The following is a 15,926-nucleotide window of genomic DNA, read 5'->3' as shown; positions in this document are numbered from 1 at the left end:
GATCTGGAAGGCGCAATCCACTGGTTTTGTAGCGGTGGGCCTCCAAACCCTACAAAAAAAAAAAAAAAGTGTCATATAAATGGCAGATCTGATGATAGTCATAATACCATCACAGGGTGTGTTTTCCTACCTGCATCCTGGTTTTCACCACATCCAGAGGTGTGTTTCCAAAGACGCTGGCAGCTCCCGCCGTCGCTCCAAACATCGCCGTGACAATTGGGTGCATTTCTCGCCTGGGGTCGTCACCTAAGAGGCAGAATCCAAATGTTGGATTCATGGAGAATGACAGGAAATAGGAGGGAAATGCATCAATTAAAAGGACAGGAAAAATACTGGTCAAGTAAGGACAGAGACTTTGGATTTTTGCTGTAGGCTTTCTCACCTTTGTACCAATTGCGCAGCAAGTTCATCACATAGAATCGGATGGCCTGATTGGTTCCTTGTTTCAGCACAGTGGCTGTCAGACCTTGATACGTCCCCCTCACACCTAAATGAGTCCAACATGTTTGATTATGGAGCGCAAACCACACATATGCATATTTGTAGTTAGAGACTCTCGACTCAATACTCCTATGTATGAAGTCTTTGTGTGTTAACGAGTGTATTGATATAAGAGCCACTTGTTTCCACTATGCTGAGTCATCCTGCTCCCTTACCCTGTTCTCTGATAATCTCACTGACTCCGTGAAAGAAGCCTCTGTAGCGAGGTCTGAGGGAACACTGGTCATGGATCATCTTCACCTGAAGGATGAGGAAAGAACCATTTAATCAGTCTGTTCTTTCAGGTGATTTGTTGAGAAAAACCGATGTGGAAAGAGCTTCCCACAGTAGAGGAAATAGCATGCAGCTTCACAGACCTTGAGTGTCTCCATGGGGCAGACAACCACGATGGCCTCTGCTATGCCTGCTCCTAAACCACACACGAGGCTCCGCGTGTTGTCTAGCCGTCCCGTGGGGTCTCGCATTGGGTTGCTGAGCATCTCAAACGTGCCGAACCTGTGGAAGATGGGAAGGTGACAAATGTAAGAATAACACAGCTCCACATGTTGATCTGTCTTGATAACTGTTCCAGTTTCTCAAATGTGAGAATGGCAATCAGGTTTGGGATAGCTGGTAGGACAAAACATGACATTTGAGATCATTTTGAGCTCCATGAGCCACTTTTCACTGTTTTTTTTATGTTTTGTAGAACAAACAATTAGTCATTAATTTGAAAATAATCTGCAGATTAACTGATAATGAAAATAATCATTAATTCCTACTCTACACATGTTGCTGCCTTTAATTTAAGTACCAAGAAATGCTAAGTCACTGCTTTGAAATCAGTCAGCTGCTAACTTAAGTTTAAAACCCTGTAATGCTATGAACCAAATGTGCTTTTCTACAGGCAACTTTATATCATGTGTGTGCATCTTCACCTCACTGCAGACTTGGGTATTGATCCATAGAGCAGAGAGCTGAGACCTCGATACAATCCTCTGAGCCCGTGATCCTGCACGGTCAGCTTCACACAGTCACCTGAACACACGCGTGCACACACACACAGCATCCAGGAGTGAGTAACCCAGCAGAAGACTGGCACACAAACCTGCAGTCTGTCAGCAGTCATACATGTCCCAGTGACCTACCGATCCCTCTGTATCGTGGCGGGTTGGCTCTCTCGTCTAGCTGCAGCTGGGTCTTGACATACTCTGTAGGGAAGGTAATACAGATCTCGATTCCTCCTGCAATGCCACCTGAGTGAGAGCAGGAAAGGAGAGAAACACGGGATTTGTTGACTCACTCTGCATGACTGTTCTTGAATGTTCTGAGAGGACTTACCAGCATTTCTATTTCAGAAAACAGATGGTGGCTGATGCTAGATCTTGTGTTTTAATTAAATGCTAATGTGATTACACAGCAGCGTCTGTACTGAGTTGGAATAATAGCAGTGGACTACTGAATATACCCGTCTCTACTCTGTAGTCAGGATGAACCTTTCAACGTCTTTGTTTTTAGGTTTATTTAAATGAATAAAATGTGTGCCGTAATAAATAAACAACTACATCAAGCAACTGCTGTAGCATCACTGCTGGATGGGTGCGTTTTGACCCAGTTCTGCATGGCCTTAATGTGCGACAGACAGATTAACGTTAGGATGTGCTGCGCACAAAGCAATGGGCGACTGTGAGGGTGACATCTGCGGGATGAATATTTGCGTTGCAAAATCAACCTGCAAGGATGGCCTTTCCAGGATGCGTGATTTTCCTCCCTCCGACGGCAGCGGCCGCCAGATTTCTCCTCGCCGCGGATGACCGCTGGTGTGTCGGCAGAAATCCAAGCCCCGCCGCGGCGGCCAGACGCCGGGATGGAAGCTGCTGATGGGGAGCCGAGCTCGGACATCCTCTCCTGACACAGCAGCTGTCGCACGGCCCCTCACACACCGAAAACGGCTTCAGCAGTGAGGACATTTTGGTCGCCGGGCTGGTGATAGAAATCTCTCACTGTGGTGATGGCCCAAAGCAGGCAATCTCACACAACAACACCAGGAAGGCGCACCAATGTGACGGCTGAGGGAGCATCAATATTCAAATAGCGGTCAGGTGATGGGCCACGCCATTGGCTCACCACGCCGCCTAATGCAATTACTCATGTCATGTGACTATGCATGACATTTGGCCACCAATAGCGTGCAGGACGCTGTTTTACTGATGTGGTGAGGTTTATTTCTAGTCTGCCAGACAACTGATATCCACAACAATTTATCACCATAGATAGATAGATAGATACAGATGTACACTAATTCTCTCAGAGCCATAGAATATTATTATAATAATAATAAAGTATTATTAATAAGATTGAAAGCGAACCATATATTTTATTCCTTTGTTAGTGTGTCATGAGTCACGCAATCAAGAGTGGAGTATATTTCTGTTGCCTCTTAATCCCTGTTCCCTTAGTGCTCTCGCCATACCAGAGCATAACGTTACACATACACACACTGCTTCCCCAGACCACCCTTTCCAGTGAAAGTAGGTCAGTGTTCCCACCATAGACTGTATAAAGGTTCACACACACCCACAACCCCCCACCTCCCTGAGAAAAACATTCAGCGTCAAAACGACAAACTAAAGTGACCAATTATTGTTCATTCGTTAATTGTTTTGTAAAACAGATGCATATCATAATAAATAAAAAATTTTGTAGTATTTTTAAAAAACTTTTTTTTGCTCCAAATATAACTTGTAATTCAATATAATTACCTCAAAACGTACTGTATAGACTTACAGTTTTCAAAATATGCATAAAACTTAATTTATTTAATCTGTCCAGCTATTTACAACACAGATAACAAATAGTGAAAACACTGGTGTTAAATCCAATTAATACACCAATAAGGCAACAGTAAATATACTGTCCAAAGTACCATAATTGTGGCTGTAGCTTGTTTTTAGTTGTCAGTTGCCACCAGATGGTTTATGCAGGGCTCTCAAGATTTATCAAAAGTTTGGAGTGAGATAGCACGTGTTAGAGGAGGAGCCACTCAAATATTTGCAGCAGCGGCCCCTCTGCCAAAGCCAATTCTCTTAAGTTACTAGCAGTTAAATTTTACCTATAGTTCATGATTGACCTGCACTAATAGAAATGATAACAATAGGTAAATCTGATAAAAGACCATTTTTACATATACTTGTATTTCAAAAACAGAAATGTATCAAAACTAAAAGTGCAGTGCTGTACACACAGGCCTACAGAAGGATGGCAGAACTTACCCTACGCATGCCAAGCTGTGTGTGTGAGTAGGCTACACATTTCAGCTTACGAATGGTGTTTTGTGTGGGTAATTTTGTATTTGTTGCACATTTTAATTTCTTGATGACAGGGGTAGGGGGCTCCCACTTGAGGCCCTGTGGCTCAAGGTCAGCAATTTTCACCATCATGATGGATGAAAGCGCTCTGTCCAGAGCCCAAATATAGAAAAACATCTCTAGTCCTTTCCTTAATTTCAGGTAGCCAAAGCTAAGCCCAGTGGTGGACAGTAACAAAGTAGTACTGTACTTAAGTACACAAGGTATTTGTACTGAACTTGAGTATTTTCTTTTCATGCCACTTTTCTACTTCACCACATCTTTAAGGGAAATATTGTGTGATTAATACACAATACTTACATACTTTTACTTAACTTTTTCAAAGCAGTATTTGAGTATTTTTACAGTGAGGTATTGGTACTTTAAATTTTTTAAAGGATCTGAATAGGCCTATGGTACTTTGTTCACCACTGGCAAAAAAAGCCAAAGCTTCTGGTTGCAAAGAGGTTGGAGAGTTTTTCACTGCATCATCAATAATAATTTAGCACGAATTTGGCTGTACTCCCCAACATCAGCCGCTGTCACTAGCTGCAGGCAAGTGATTTTGTCCAGGAATCATAAAATCATCCAGTTGCCGCATTCATCGGTTCTTGCGCTTCCAACTGCCACTCCGTGTGTGCACGCGCATCCATGTTGCCTGTCACGAACATGCTTGCAGCGGGATCACGGAATTCACCCGGAAACAACACATTTTAATTTCTGATCGGCTAAACGGCCCATAGTGATGTGCGATACCACTTAATTCCTATACGATGCAATACCAAGTAATACCCTGGCTGGTATTGCCGATACCGATCCCATACCAATACTTTTTACATCTTTTATTTCTAGTTTAATGTCCCTCTCCCGTTTCTGTATTTATGAGAGAAATAAGGTTTACGCTGTAGCCTTACCATTTCAAAATAATAGCTGCATAATGACAAGACATCAAACTACTGTCTTCTTAAATTATAATAAAAATATCCTGTTCAGAACTGCCGCTTCATAACATCATCCTATTATTGTGACAGACTTAATCTCAGATGTTTAGCGAAGTTTGCGGTGTTGCCAAAGTATTTCACTGTCTTTGCACACACATCACACAGAGCAACATTATTACCTTCACAGCTAAAATACAGCCTGTTTTTACAGTCAAGCTAACGTTATCTAACTAATTCACAAAATCACAATTCATTTCACATGCTTTGCAGTAGTTTACCGGTCCAATACCGCGGTGAAGTTAGTTTCAAGTTGGATATTCGACAGCCATTCACCCAGGATCCGGTGACGGCTTCTTATTCAGCCACCCAGTGTCGGCAGTATAAATGCGGTTAGCTCACCTCGACAGCTCGCTTTTAACCACTGGGGGTCAGCTTAGGGACCATCAATAAATTACAATTGTTAAATAGTGCTATGGGAAATCATCATTTATTTCAATAGCTTCTATGTCATGTGATCCAAAGACATCAAACCAACACCGAACTGTAGAGCTACTCTGTGCAAATCAGACACACCTCTTTATTTTAGATTTGAGTAGGCCTACTTGTTTTATTTTATATTAATATTTATTAATTATTTATGGAAATAATGCTTTTTTTCAATAGCTTCCATGTCATGTGACCTACCGACTCCAATGCCGACTTGTAGTACTACACTGGCGAATCAGACACACCTCTTCATATGAGATTTGAGTATTTTTTAAATAGCTTCCATGTCATGTGATTCATGGACTCCAAACCAATTTTCTCCAATAAAATATTAACAAATATTTATATAAAATAAACAAGTACTGAAATCTAATATGAAGAGGTGTGTTTCACTTGCCTGACTGTGGGTGACTGATAAGAAGCCCTCACCGGATCCTGGGTGAATGTCTGTTGAATATCCAACTTAAAACTAACTTCACCGTGGTTGTCCAATTCGACGAAAGACAACTCTGTCGGTTCCAAAACAAAGAGGACGTCTTGAACATACAAATGGAAACCACTGTTGAATGTGCGTGACCTTCAAGCCCTCAGGTGGCACTGCCTAAGAAACCATCATGCTTCTGTTATAAATATAGCTACATGGGCTTGGGTGTACTTCTTGAGTCCACATTTCAGCTTGTTTTCGGGAGAAACAGACATTTAGTTCTTCATCCCAAAAAAGGAAAAAAAATAAAAATAAAAAACAACATCCAGATTGTTATCAGCCAAAGGTGCAAAAGCCAGCATCTGTGATGGTAAAATGGTACATCAGTGCCCCCATACCATACCAAGGCATGGGTGGGTTGCATGTGTGAAGGTACTTAGGCTAAGGGAATTATTGGGATTTTAGAGACATACAGTATGTTGCCATCAAGGTGACGTCTGTTCCCGGGACATCCATGCTTATTTCAGCAAGAATATGCCAGGCCTCATGCTGCAGGGGCTACACCACAGACACAGTAGGCACTTACTAGTAGGTATAGCAGGCATGTGTGACAACCATATGAGATGTAAAATTTTACCACGTTTGAATTTTGTGCAAAGTTTTGAGATTTATTAAGCACGTTTAGGCTGCCAAAATTCAATTCATTGTTGGAAAATGAATAATGCCTTCAATTCGGGACCAAGCAGGTCACAAAACTGCAAGGCATGTTTTTTTGTGAGAAAAAGTTGCAAAAGTGAAAAAGAATGCAGAGATTAAAATGATCAAAGAATATTTACTCTAAGAAAAGCTGTTTTTGAGATAATTGTAAAAACATAAAGTTGATTGTTATAGCATCACCGTGAGGACAATGAGCGTCATTTCTTTAGCCTGAGTAGTAGGTGGAACTTCCAATATACCTGACAATTTTGGTGAGTTTTTGTCCAGCAATTTTTGCTGCACAAACAGTTTTAGTGGAGAAAAATAATAATAAGAAGAAGAATGAGAACAAAAACAATAGGACTCTAGCAGATTTGCTGCACTTATTAACATTTATAACTACAGAGAACGTTATTAGCTGCATAAATATTTGTAAATGACTTATATGTTGTAAATAATAGCTTTATCAATAGTTAATAAGCCCTACCTTATCAGACAAACTACAAAATAATAGAGTGTATGGAATAAAATTAATTATTTTATGTTTTATGGAGTAAAACTAGCCTTCTATTTGTTTTAAATAGCCTACAGCCAAACTTCTGGTGGCCATAAAGGAAATATATGGAATCATTCATAATTGTATACGGGTTTTTGAGGAGCTCTTTAGCTCTATGCAAGGGATGCATGTGCAAGTGATGTATGTGTTTTGCCAATAATTTTAGACAGCACCATGCAATGATTCTTGTCCTTTTCACAAAGGGACGTGTGAGTTAAAAAACGTTTATGCATTACTATAGACATGAAACGTCAATATTGTCAATATCAGTACTGTTTATGTTTTCCTTTCTTCTCTCTGTTTTGCAGAGGTGGGCCTACAGCCTTCCTTTCATAGACAGAAAGAATATTTCCTTTTATATTTAAAAAAACAGACAGGTTTTTTATACACATGCTGTTTATTTTTGTATTAACACATCATAAAAATATTGCAGAAAGTAAACATAAACTCAATGAGTAAACATACATGAAATAAGAAATGGACATGGCTAAGCCTAGGTGTAAACATACAGTTGTTTACTAGCAGAAACAGATATTGCACATAGCTTTTAAATGCAATGTATTTCCTGAGAGTATTAATACAGAGACACAGCATTACTTTTTAGAAAGCACAAGCAACATTTTTCTCTGACGGTGACTCCATTTATTTCTTTGTGTTCCTCAGCCCTTCAAACAGAACACACTTAGCCTGCGCAGAGAGAAAGAAAACAGAAGATCTCTAGTAAACAGAGTGGCATAGGCTGAGGTATGTTTGGTGGAAATAGTGAGCTTGTGTCTCTATTTATGTCTGCCTGTGTACAAGTGTCTGTGCCAACCTCATGCCACCGCAGTGTGTCAGGGGGAAGCCCCAGATGGCAGTGAGGGCAGGTGTGTGTCTGATCGGGCACTTCAGGGAGTCTTTGGCCCCAGCAGGGTCCCTCGCTGCCCCACAGAGGACGACATGTGGAGTGGGAGGACCAAGCTACGCCAAAGTGAGGTCTAGGATCTGTCTGGTAGCTCACTTTCTGGCCACTAGAGGGAAGTGGTGACAAGGGATCCGAGTTTTCCTGCAACACAGCAGGGGAGAGTGTATTACAATAAAGGAAGGATCTGCCCTTAAAAAAGAATTTCTTTGAAATGTGAATTTAATCCTGAAAACACTGAGTGAATGAAGTATTTTTACTGGGATATAGTGAGCTGAAAAGTTCAGGTAGTTAAGACACTTTTTGCAAATCACATCTACTCTTTCTGCAAAACTCTAAATACATTCTCACTAAAAAACATTTTGCACTTTAATGCATTTGTGTTGCAAAACGGTAAATGAATGAGGCAAAAGTTAGACACACACTACAACACAGCTGTCATCTTTTACACACAACGAATCTCTCATTGACTCTAATTTTGCAGTTGCACAACATTTTTGAGTGTAATGTGCTTTTCATTTAGAGTTTTCTTTGTTTCTTGTTCTTTGGGCTTACTGTGCTGTATTTTTATGCAAGTGCTGAATATACAGATACTCAATACTGTATTACTTGAAGTACTTACAGTACAGTATATATTTACTGTACTAAGTTGTGATTACTATTTTTTTTTTTTTGGAAAATATGTTCCCCTTCGAGGGAACTCGAACTGCGTCGGTGACGACACTATCGTAACGCCTCTGGGCGTGGCAGGGCTGAACTATGAATGAAACTACTCCAATCCTATTGGTGTTACTAGAACGGTAGAGTGTGACGGCGTAACCGGAGGGGGTATATGAGCACGTCGGCACATAGGACACATTAGCTTCTTTCAATTCAGCAGGCACTCTGGCTATGTTTGGAAGCTCCATCATCCTACCTGAAGTCGAGATGAAGCAGATCATGTCGAAGCGATTCCGACAGTGTGCTTGAGGGGGCTGCCTGCGACCATTGCATGGCCCTGCCCCTGAGGGTGCTGAGGTCTCGAGCGGCTCTTTTTCTAGAGGATTGTCGGATGCGCTCCCCCCGTGGCACAGGCCCCGCGGTCGCTGAGGCGTCGTGGCGGCTCCGATCCTGGGGATCGCAACGCGAGATCACCGAGGGTGCCGGAACAGCTGAGGCCTTTTTCTGGTCCTCGTCTGCGGAATCCTCCTCCCCTCTTCCCCGATCGGATCGGTTTCTCCCACTTGAGGGGTGAGTCCGGAGAGGCTTACGATCTGGCTCTGAGGACCTAGATGTGCTTAGCATGGAGAATGACTTCGGGGAAACGGAACGTCATCAGCCCTCGCCAGCATACTAGGAGTTGTTAGAAGTGTTGACGCGGGCTGTGTCCAAGCTGCACATTGATTGGCCACAGGCGGTGCAGCAGCCATCGGTGGGCAGCAAACTAGACGACTGCAACACAGAGCGCCACCCCTGCGTCGGCCCCTACCATTTTTTCGTGGAACAAACCCTTCTCTGCACGGCTGTCTACGTCACTCCGGACGCCAAGCCACCAAGCCGTGTCGGATGACGTCCGATTTGCTTTGCAAGGCCTACATGGCAGTGGGTCGAGCTGCTGCCAGCCTGCACACGATTGCTGTCTTGCAGGCATACCAGGCCGATCTCCTTCGGGACTGTGACGTAGGTGGAGGTCCCTCTGAGGAGGACCAGACTGAGCTCCGTAGAGCGATGGACTTGGCTCTCCGTGTGACCAAGGAAACGGCCCGTTCCATCGGCCCGATCCATGGCGGCTTTGGTGGCTACGGAGCGCCATCTGTGGCTCAACCTCTCGGGCATCCAGGGGAAGGAGAGGGCTTTTCTCCTGGATGCGCCCCTCTCGCCTTCTGGCCTGTTTGGCGAAGCAGTGGATGCTTTCGTCAACAGGTTCCAGCATGCCAAAACTCAGGGAGAGCCGTTTGAGCGATATCTCCCCAGCCGGTCAGGCACCTGGACCGCGACGGCTCAGGAAAGGCAGACACAGCCTTCGTCCAGCACCTACCGCCACAGCCAGAAGCAGAGCGTCGCTTCACGGGATCCCCCTCAACCAACCTGGGACGCAAGACGGCGCTCTCGCCCACAGCCCCCCGGGAAGACGGATCTGAGGACCGTCATTCAGTCTCTGCGGGCCCGGGGGAAGAGGTCCTGAGACTTCGAGACTGCCCCCCTTCCCCTGAGAGAGGCCGATTGAGGTCCCCTCTCTCATGGTGGCTCCAGCAACAGGCGTTGTTTCTCCCACCGCTTCAGCGCTCGGGACGCGCTAGCCTCTGGCAGGCCCTCACCGATCTGTCTGCCCCGAGGGGCGGCAGCTGGAACACAACTGGGCTCACAAACCGTGGTTCACCAGCGAGCTTTCCCTGGCAGTCCTCCGCTTCAGGGCGCCACCGGGGATTCCCGCGAAGCCTCGCGAACATTTCCCCGTGGGTCCTGCGCACAGTAGTAGATGGCTACAGGCTGCAGTTCCGGGTTCGCCCCCCCAGATTCTGCGGGATGGTCGGGACTGCAGTACACGCAGAACAGAGCCAGGTGTTGGGACAGGAAGTCCGCTCTCTGCTAAAGAAAGGGGCCATAGAACGTTGCCGAACAATTATTTCAACAGACGCCTCACTCACGGGATGGGGCGCGGTCATGGATGGCCGCTTTGCGAGAGGCTCCTGGAGGAGCATCATTTCTCTTGGCACATAAATTGCCTGGAAATGTTGGCGGTTTTCAGAGCTCTGAGGAGTTTTCTGCCCGCCCTCTGTGGTCGCCACATCCTTGTCAGAACCGACAATACGGCAGTGTTGGCCTCTTTGAACCACCAGGGGGTCTGCGCTCGCGCCCATTATGCAAACTGGCACATCAGATCCTCCTGTGGTCCCAGCAGAGACTGCTCTCCCTCAGAGCGATGTACATCCCTGGGACCCAGAATCAAGGGGCAGACCTGCTGTCGAGACAGGGGCTGAGGCCCGGGAATGGAGACTCCACCCCGAGGTGGACTTGTTTGCGTCCTGAGAGATGGGGCAATTTAATTCATGTCCCCTGTGGTTCTCCCACTCGCCCCAGCCCCGCTAGGGCTGGATGCCATGGTGCAGACGTGGCCGAGGCAGCGTCTGTATGCGTTTCCCCCAGTTGCTCTGCTCCCGGGGGTTCTGGAGCGGGTCTGCCAGGACGGCGTCAGTCTACTACTAGTAGCCCCGTTTTGGCCGGCACGAGTGTGGTTCTCTGACTTAATATCGGTCCTCGAGGGCTGTCCCAGGCGGAGGGCCGGATCTTTCACCTGCACCCCGCCCTGTGGCAGCTATGGGTCTGGCCCCTGAGGGGCGCAGTTCCTAGAGGCGGGCCTGACAACAGGAGCAGTCAAGACGCTGCTCAGCTCCAGAGCCCCGTCCACGAGAAGGATGTACGGCCTAAAGTGGAATGTGTTCACCACCTGGTGCAGAGAACGGGCGGTGGACCCAGTTACCTGCTCGGTAATTGTGATACTGGAGTTCCTCCAGCACTGTTTCTCCGCTGGCCTCTCCCCATCCACGCTCAAAGTGTATGTGGCTGCCATTGAAGCATTCCATGCCCCTCTGAGTGATGGGCCCTTGGGGAGGCTTCCATTGGTCACCTGGGACCTGGCAGTGGTTCTCGAAGCGCTGGCTGAGGCCCCCTTCGGACCCCTGGAGTTGGCTGAGGCCAAGCACCTGACCCTTAAGATGACCTTTCTCCTCGCTATCACCTCCCTGAGGAGGGTGGGGGATCTCCAGGCACTTTCGGTTTCTCCCTGATGCCTGGAGTTTGCCCCAGGGAGGGTCAGGGCCGGAGGACGGGAGACTTCGCTCTTCGCTCTGCGCTGTCAGAGCACTGAGTATTTCCACTCTGAGGTCTTCCCGGTGGAGGAAAGCAGACCAGTTGCTGGTGTGTTTCGGGTCCCCCAAGTCTGGGATCCCCGCTTCTAAACACACCATCAGCAACTGGATCGTTCAGACTATTTCCTGGCCTATCAGGTGCGCAGTTTGCCTTCACCTATGGCCGTAAGGGCGCACTCTACTCGAGGCATGGCGGCTTCTAGGGCCCTCCTCGCAGGGGCGTCACTCCAGGATTTGTGTGACGCGGCTGGCTGGGCCACCCCTAACACTTTTATCCGGTTTTACAGTCTGGACCTTCTGCACCTGGCACCTGTGCGCTCTCCTCCTAGTCGTGCCGTCAGGTTCTGCACGCTGGGTGCAGGCGGGGTTTCGGCACGGCCTAAGTGGGTATCTCGTTCCCATAGTGTCGACACCGACGCAGTTCGAGTTCCCTCGAAGGGGAACGTCTCGGGTTACGTATGTAACCCTTGTTCCCCGAGAAGGGGAACGAGACACTGTGTCGGTCCGCCACACCTCACCCCGCCTGGAGTGCCTTGCTTCATAGAAAGGGCTAATGTGTCCTATGTGCCGGCGTGCTTATATACCCCTTCCGGTTACGCCGTCACACACTACCGTTCTAGTAACACAAATAGGATTGGAGTAGTTTCATTCATAGTTCAGCCCTGCCACGCCCAGAGGCGTTCCCATAGTGTCGTCACCGACGCAGTGTCTCGTTCCCCTTCTCGGGGAACAAGGGTTACATACGTAACCCGAGATGTTTCCTATATGCAAAAAACATTTTTTGTAACTACATGCCCTGGACGCTGTGTTCTCTTCTCTGTGTTTTTTTATGTAGTGTCTAAAGAATGCTCTGTAGTGTTTTATATATTGACTGGCTGTGTTTACCACAAAACTTTGATTAATAGTGTTTTTGTTTGCTAAAATCACTGAATTGATTGCCTATATTTGGGACAGGCGTCCATATGTGACAGGCCTTTAATTCCTTTTGCAGAAAACTGAAACTACTATGAAAACAGTTTATTTATTTCAAACAGTATGAATATTACTTGCATAAAAATATTATATCAAATAATATCAAATACACTAATCTAGCTCCGACAGACAGCTTATGCACTTTTATTCTGTAGGCAGCAATATAACAAAAACAAACATACCCAACAACATGGTGCAGGATGAGAAAAGTGTGGCAGAAGTTAACAGACAGAGAGCGATGGACTTCACATGACGGAATTCACAACTTGGAATAATTTTTATGAAAAGCTGTTTTGATTATTTTGATCGGTGGACCCTTACAGACTAAAGGAACATAGGCCAAATAATCAAGGAATGGACACATTCAGACTTAACAAGCACTTCAAAGGTAACATTAATATTTGTAAGCACGATCTAAGCTGCTTAGAAGTAGCTAAAGCGGGCAATTTTAAGAGGTTTTATACATCCAAAGAACTTCTATGAAAACCAGACCAGGTGTCTAACGGAGACCTGCATTTATTTGCCAAAATGTGTTCCCACACCAGGTCAGTAAACGGGGTAGGCGGCTATTTTGGACTCAGATTATTGAAGTTTTACAGTATGTTTTGAAAGCAGTGATTATCAGCATAGATTACATGGTTTTGGGGCGATTGTTTGATTTTGCCAGAAGAGTCAGGGGTTTTGTGAATTTATTTTAAATATTAGGTTTTGTGTTTAAATTTTCGAGAAATGGATGAAGGTTTCAAGAAATGTCTTAGCAATTGTGAAAAACTGTAATAGCGTGCCTTACATTCAGATAAAACTAAATTTGATGGTCAATATTAATCACAATTCTATAAACCCACAGGCTCATTACTATAATTCAGTCTCAATGGGCCAACATATCATCATTACTTCAGGTATTGATACACAGCGCAGCTTAAAGCAGCTTTTTGTAGTTGTTGACTTTTTTAAATTATCAAACATCTTAAGAAATATTACAGGGTGGTTGATTCAATTAACTGACTTAGGTATTGCCATCTCTCTCTCTTGCCCTTTCTCGCTCTCTCTCTCTCTCACCCCCAACCGGTGGAGGCAGATGGCGGCCCTCCCTGAGCCATGGTTCTGCTCAGGTTTCTGCCTCTTAAAAGGAAGTTTTTCTTTGCCTGTGTCACCTAGTGCTTGCTCTTGGTGGGAATGGTTGGGTTTCTGTAAATAATGTCATAGAGTACGGTCTAGAGCTGCTCTTCTATGAAAAGCTCTATGAGATAAACTTTGTTGTGATTTGGCACTATATAAATAAAACTGAATTGAATTGAATTGAATCAAAAGTAATAACACCATGTTCTAATGGGAATATTACCATTTATAGAAAGCGCAAAAGAAAAGAAGATTATCCTAATGAAATTTCCTCTGGTCTGCAAAGTCATTCCTTCGATGGCAAAACTTTGACAATAGAGAGCTTAAGTCCCTCCCCTTCCGGTGGACCACCTTGGGACCTTACATCGGAAAAAATATGTACTGTAGTCAATGGTAAGAGACAACTAATTTTTTGATCCCGTTTGAATTGTGCTCTGAATTATACATATGATGATGGTCAATTTAAAATATACATATAAAAGTCAAGAAAGTCGCAGTTTGATGTAAAACAGTTGAGGTATAAGACAGTGAAAATGCATAATTACAAAGACCACATACCCAAAAATCGCATATGTGACATCTCTGACCTCTCAATGACTGAAGCTAACGTTACTGAAGCTAATGTCAAAGAACTACACATGAGAGGATGATGTGACAAAAGGGCTGAGAGTCATTGGATTAAACACATTGGCTTAGATATATTTCTACGTGGAACATAGATGACTGCATTACATGTTGGTGACATATATTGTGCGAGACGAGAGATGTAGTTCATTGAAGGGTTTTCACAAAAAACTAAATGTTTTACGACAAACTGCAACTTTCTTGACGGACAAAATAATTTTTTAATTGACAAACATCATATGTGTAATACAGGGCACAGTTAAAATAGGATAAAAAAAGCTGTCTCTCTCCATTGACTAGGCTGCCATACCTATTTTTTCCAAACATAAGGTCCTATGGGCCGAAAGCAGAAGCCAGTGACTTAGGCTCTCTATTGAAATAGTTGGTTTTTCAAATCTTTATCTGTACCTTTACAGGGCTGCAACATTTGTGCAAATGTATCAGCTTGTGCATAATACATTTCAGCCACATTCAGTACAGTAGGTCTAAAATATGAATTATTTATTTCATGCAAACTATAAACAGTATTTCTTCTAATCTCACTAGGTCACAGAAAAAAGCACAAGTTTATTCCCATAAAAAAGGTATGAATGTCCTGTAAGGCCAGGCTGCTTTTTACCATGTATTTTAAAATGGGAACATTTCTTTGCGCCAATGTTACTGTTGTTATTATTCATTGCCCAAAGAAGTTGAATATGTTATCAATTCAGTTTGTGTTTATCAAATGAAATTTGAAAGAAAATAATTTCAGAGAAACAGCTTTTCCACTTCTCAATGTATCAGCTTCAGCGAAACTGTGCGTTTATTCCAAAATGTTGAAACCTGTTTAGGAGTTTCAGGACGATACTCTGAGTCAAGGGACATCAGGCAATACCAGCAGGGTTCTGACGGGCGATCTGTGAAGACACAAACACAAGTACTACACCAGTATTAGCGGTAACACCGTTTTCCTTAAAACAACACTCACAAATCAAGACCCTACAGGTCCCATGAATCAATTGTCAGTTAGTCATGTAGTGTAGGGTAATACATGTAAGTCTATGTAATATCCCCAAAAGTAACATAAGTAACGTGTGTGGGTGTGGGTGTGTGCATGACTTACTCTGTGTGTTGGAGGGATGAGATGACACTGAAGGGCGGGTCAACTCTTCCTGTGTTGGCAGGGGGGACAATGGAAGGCAGTCAGCATCGTCCTGTGTGTTTGTGGGTATCAGAGTCTCCTGTGGCAAGGTCTCTGCGTCACTGCTACTTAGATCCTCCCCAACCTTCATCGGCCACACCAAATAACAGAGACACCAATGTCTTAAGCAGAAATTTGTGTCCCCAAATCCCTATTTTCTCTGATGGACATAAAGTTACAGTGCATCTTAAGAATGCTGGTGTAGTGTTAAGTTTTCCTGTTAAATCTGACCTGGTTGGGCTCCACCACTTCATCACCTGCTCCACTGTCGGCCTGGTCGTTTTCCTCTGGTTCCTGTAGGTTTTGGGGCTCATCGCTCTCCTCACTGAAGTTCTGAGTCGGTGTGTCAGCC

At 44.7% G+C, this 15,926-nt stretch overlaps 1 protein-coding gene across 1 annotated transcript in view; it reads right to left on the bottom strand.

Moving 5' to 3' along the window:
• LOC119896176 (tricarboxylate transport protein A, mitochondrial-like) overlaps window positions 1-2,457 on the bottom strand; it is a 4,835-nt gene extending 2,378 nt beyond the window's left edge. Inside the window, exons 1-8 of the mRNA XM_038709663.1 lie at window positions 2,213-2,457; window positions 1,629-1,736; window positions 1,419-1,518; window positions 858-996; window positions 657-741; window positions 383-487; window positions 131-246; window positions 22-49 (exon numbers count right to left, since the gene is read on the bottom strand). Coding sequence (XP_038565591.1) covers window positions 22-49; window positions 131-246; window positions 383-487; window positions 657-741; window positions 858-996; window positions 1,419-1,518; window positions 1,629-1,736; window positions 2,213-2,450 — 919 coding nt within the window. The 5' untranslated portion in view covers window positions 2,451-2,457. The remainder of the gene's footprint in view (window positions 1-21; window positions 50-130; window positions 247-382; window positions 488-656; window positions 742-857; window positions 997-1,418; window positions 1,519-1,628; window positions 1,737-2,212) is intronic.
• Window positions 2,458-15,926: the final 13,469 nt, after the last annotated feature.

The sequence above is a fragment of the Micropterus salmoides genome, unplaced genomic scaffold (genome assembly GCF_014851395.1).
Source record: "Micropterus salmoides isolate LMB-PRFRI ecotype aquatic unplaced genomic scaffold, ASM1485139v1 Ms_hic_scaffold_9, whole genome shotgun sequence".
Taxonomy (NCBI): Eukaryota; Metazoa; Chordata; class Actinopteri; order Centrarchiformes; family Centrarchidae; genus Micropterus; species Micropterus salmoides.
This window is presented reverse-complemented; position numbering and strand designations above follow the sequence as displayed.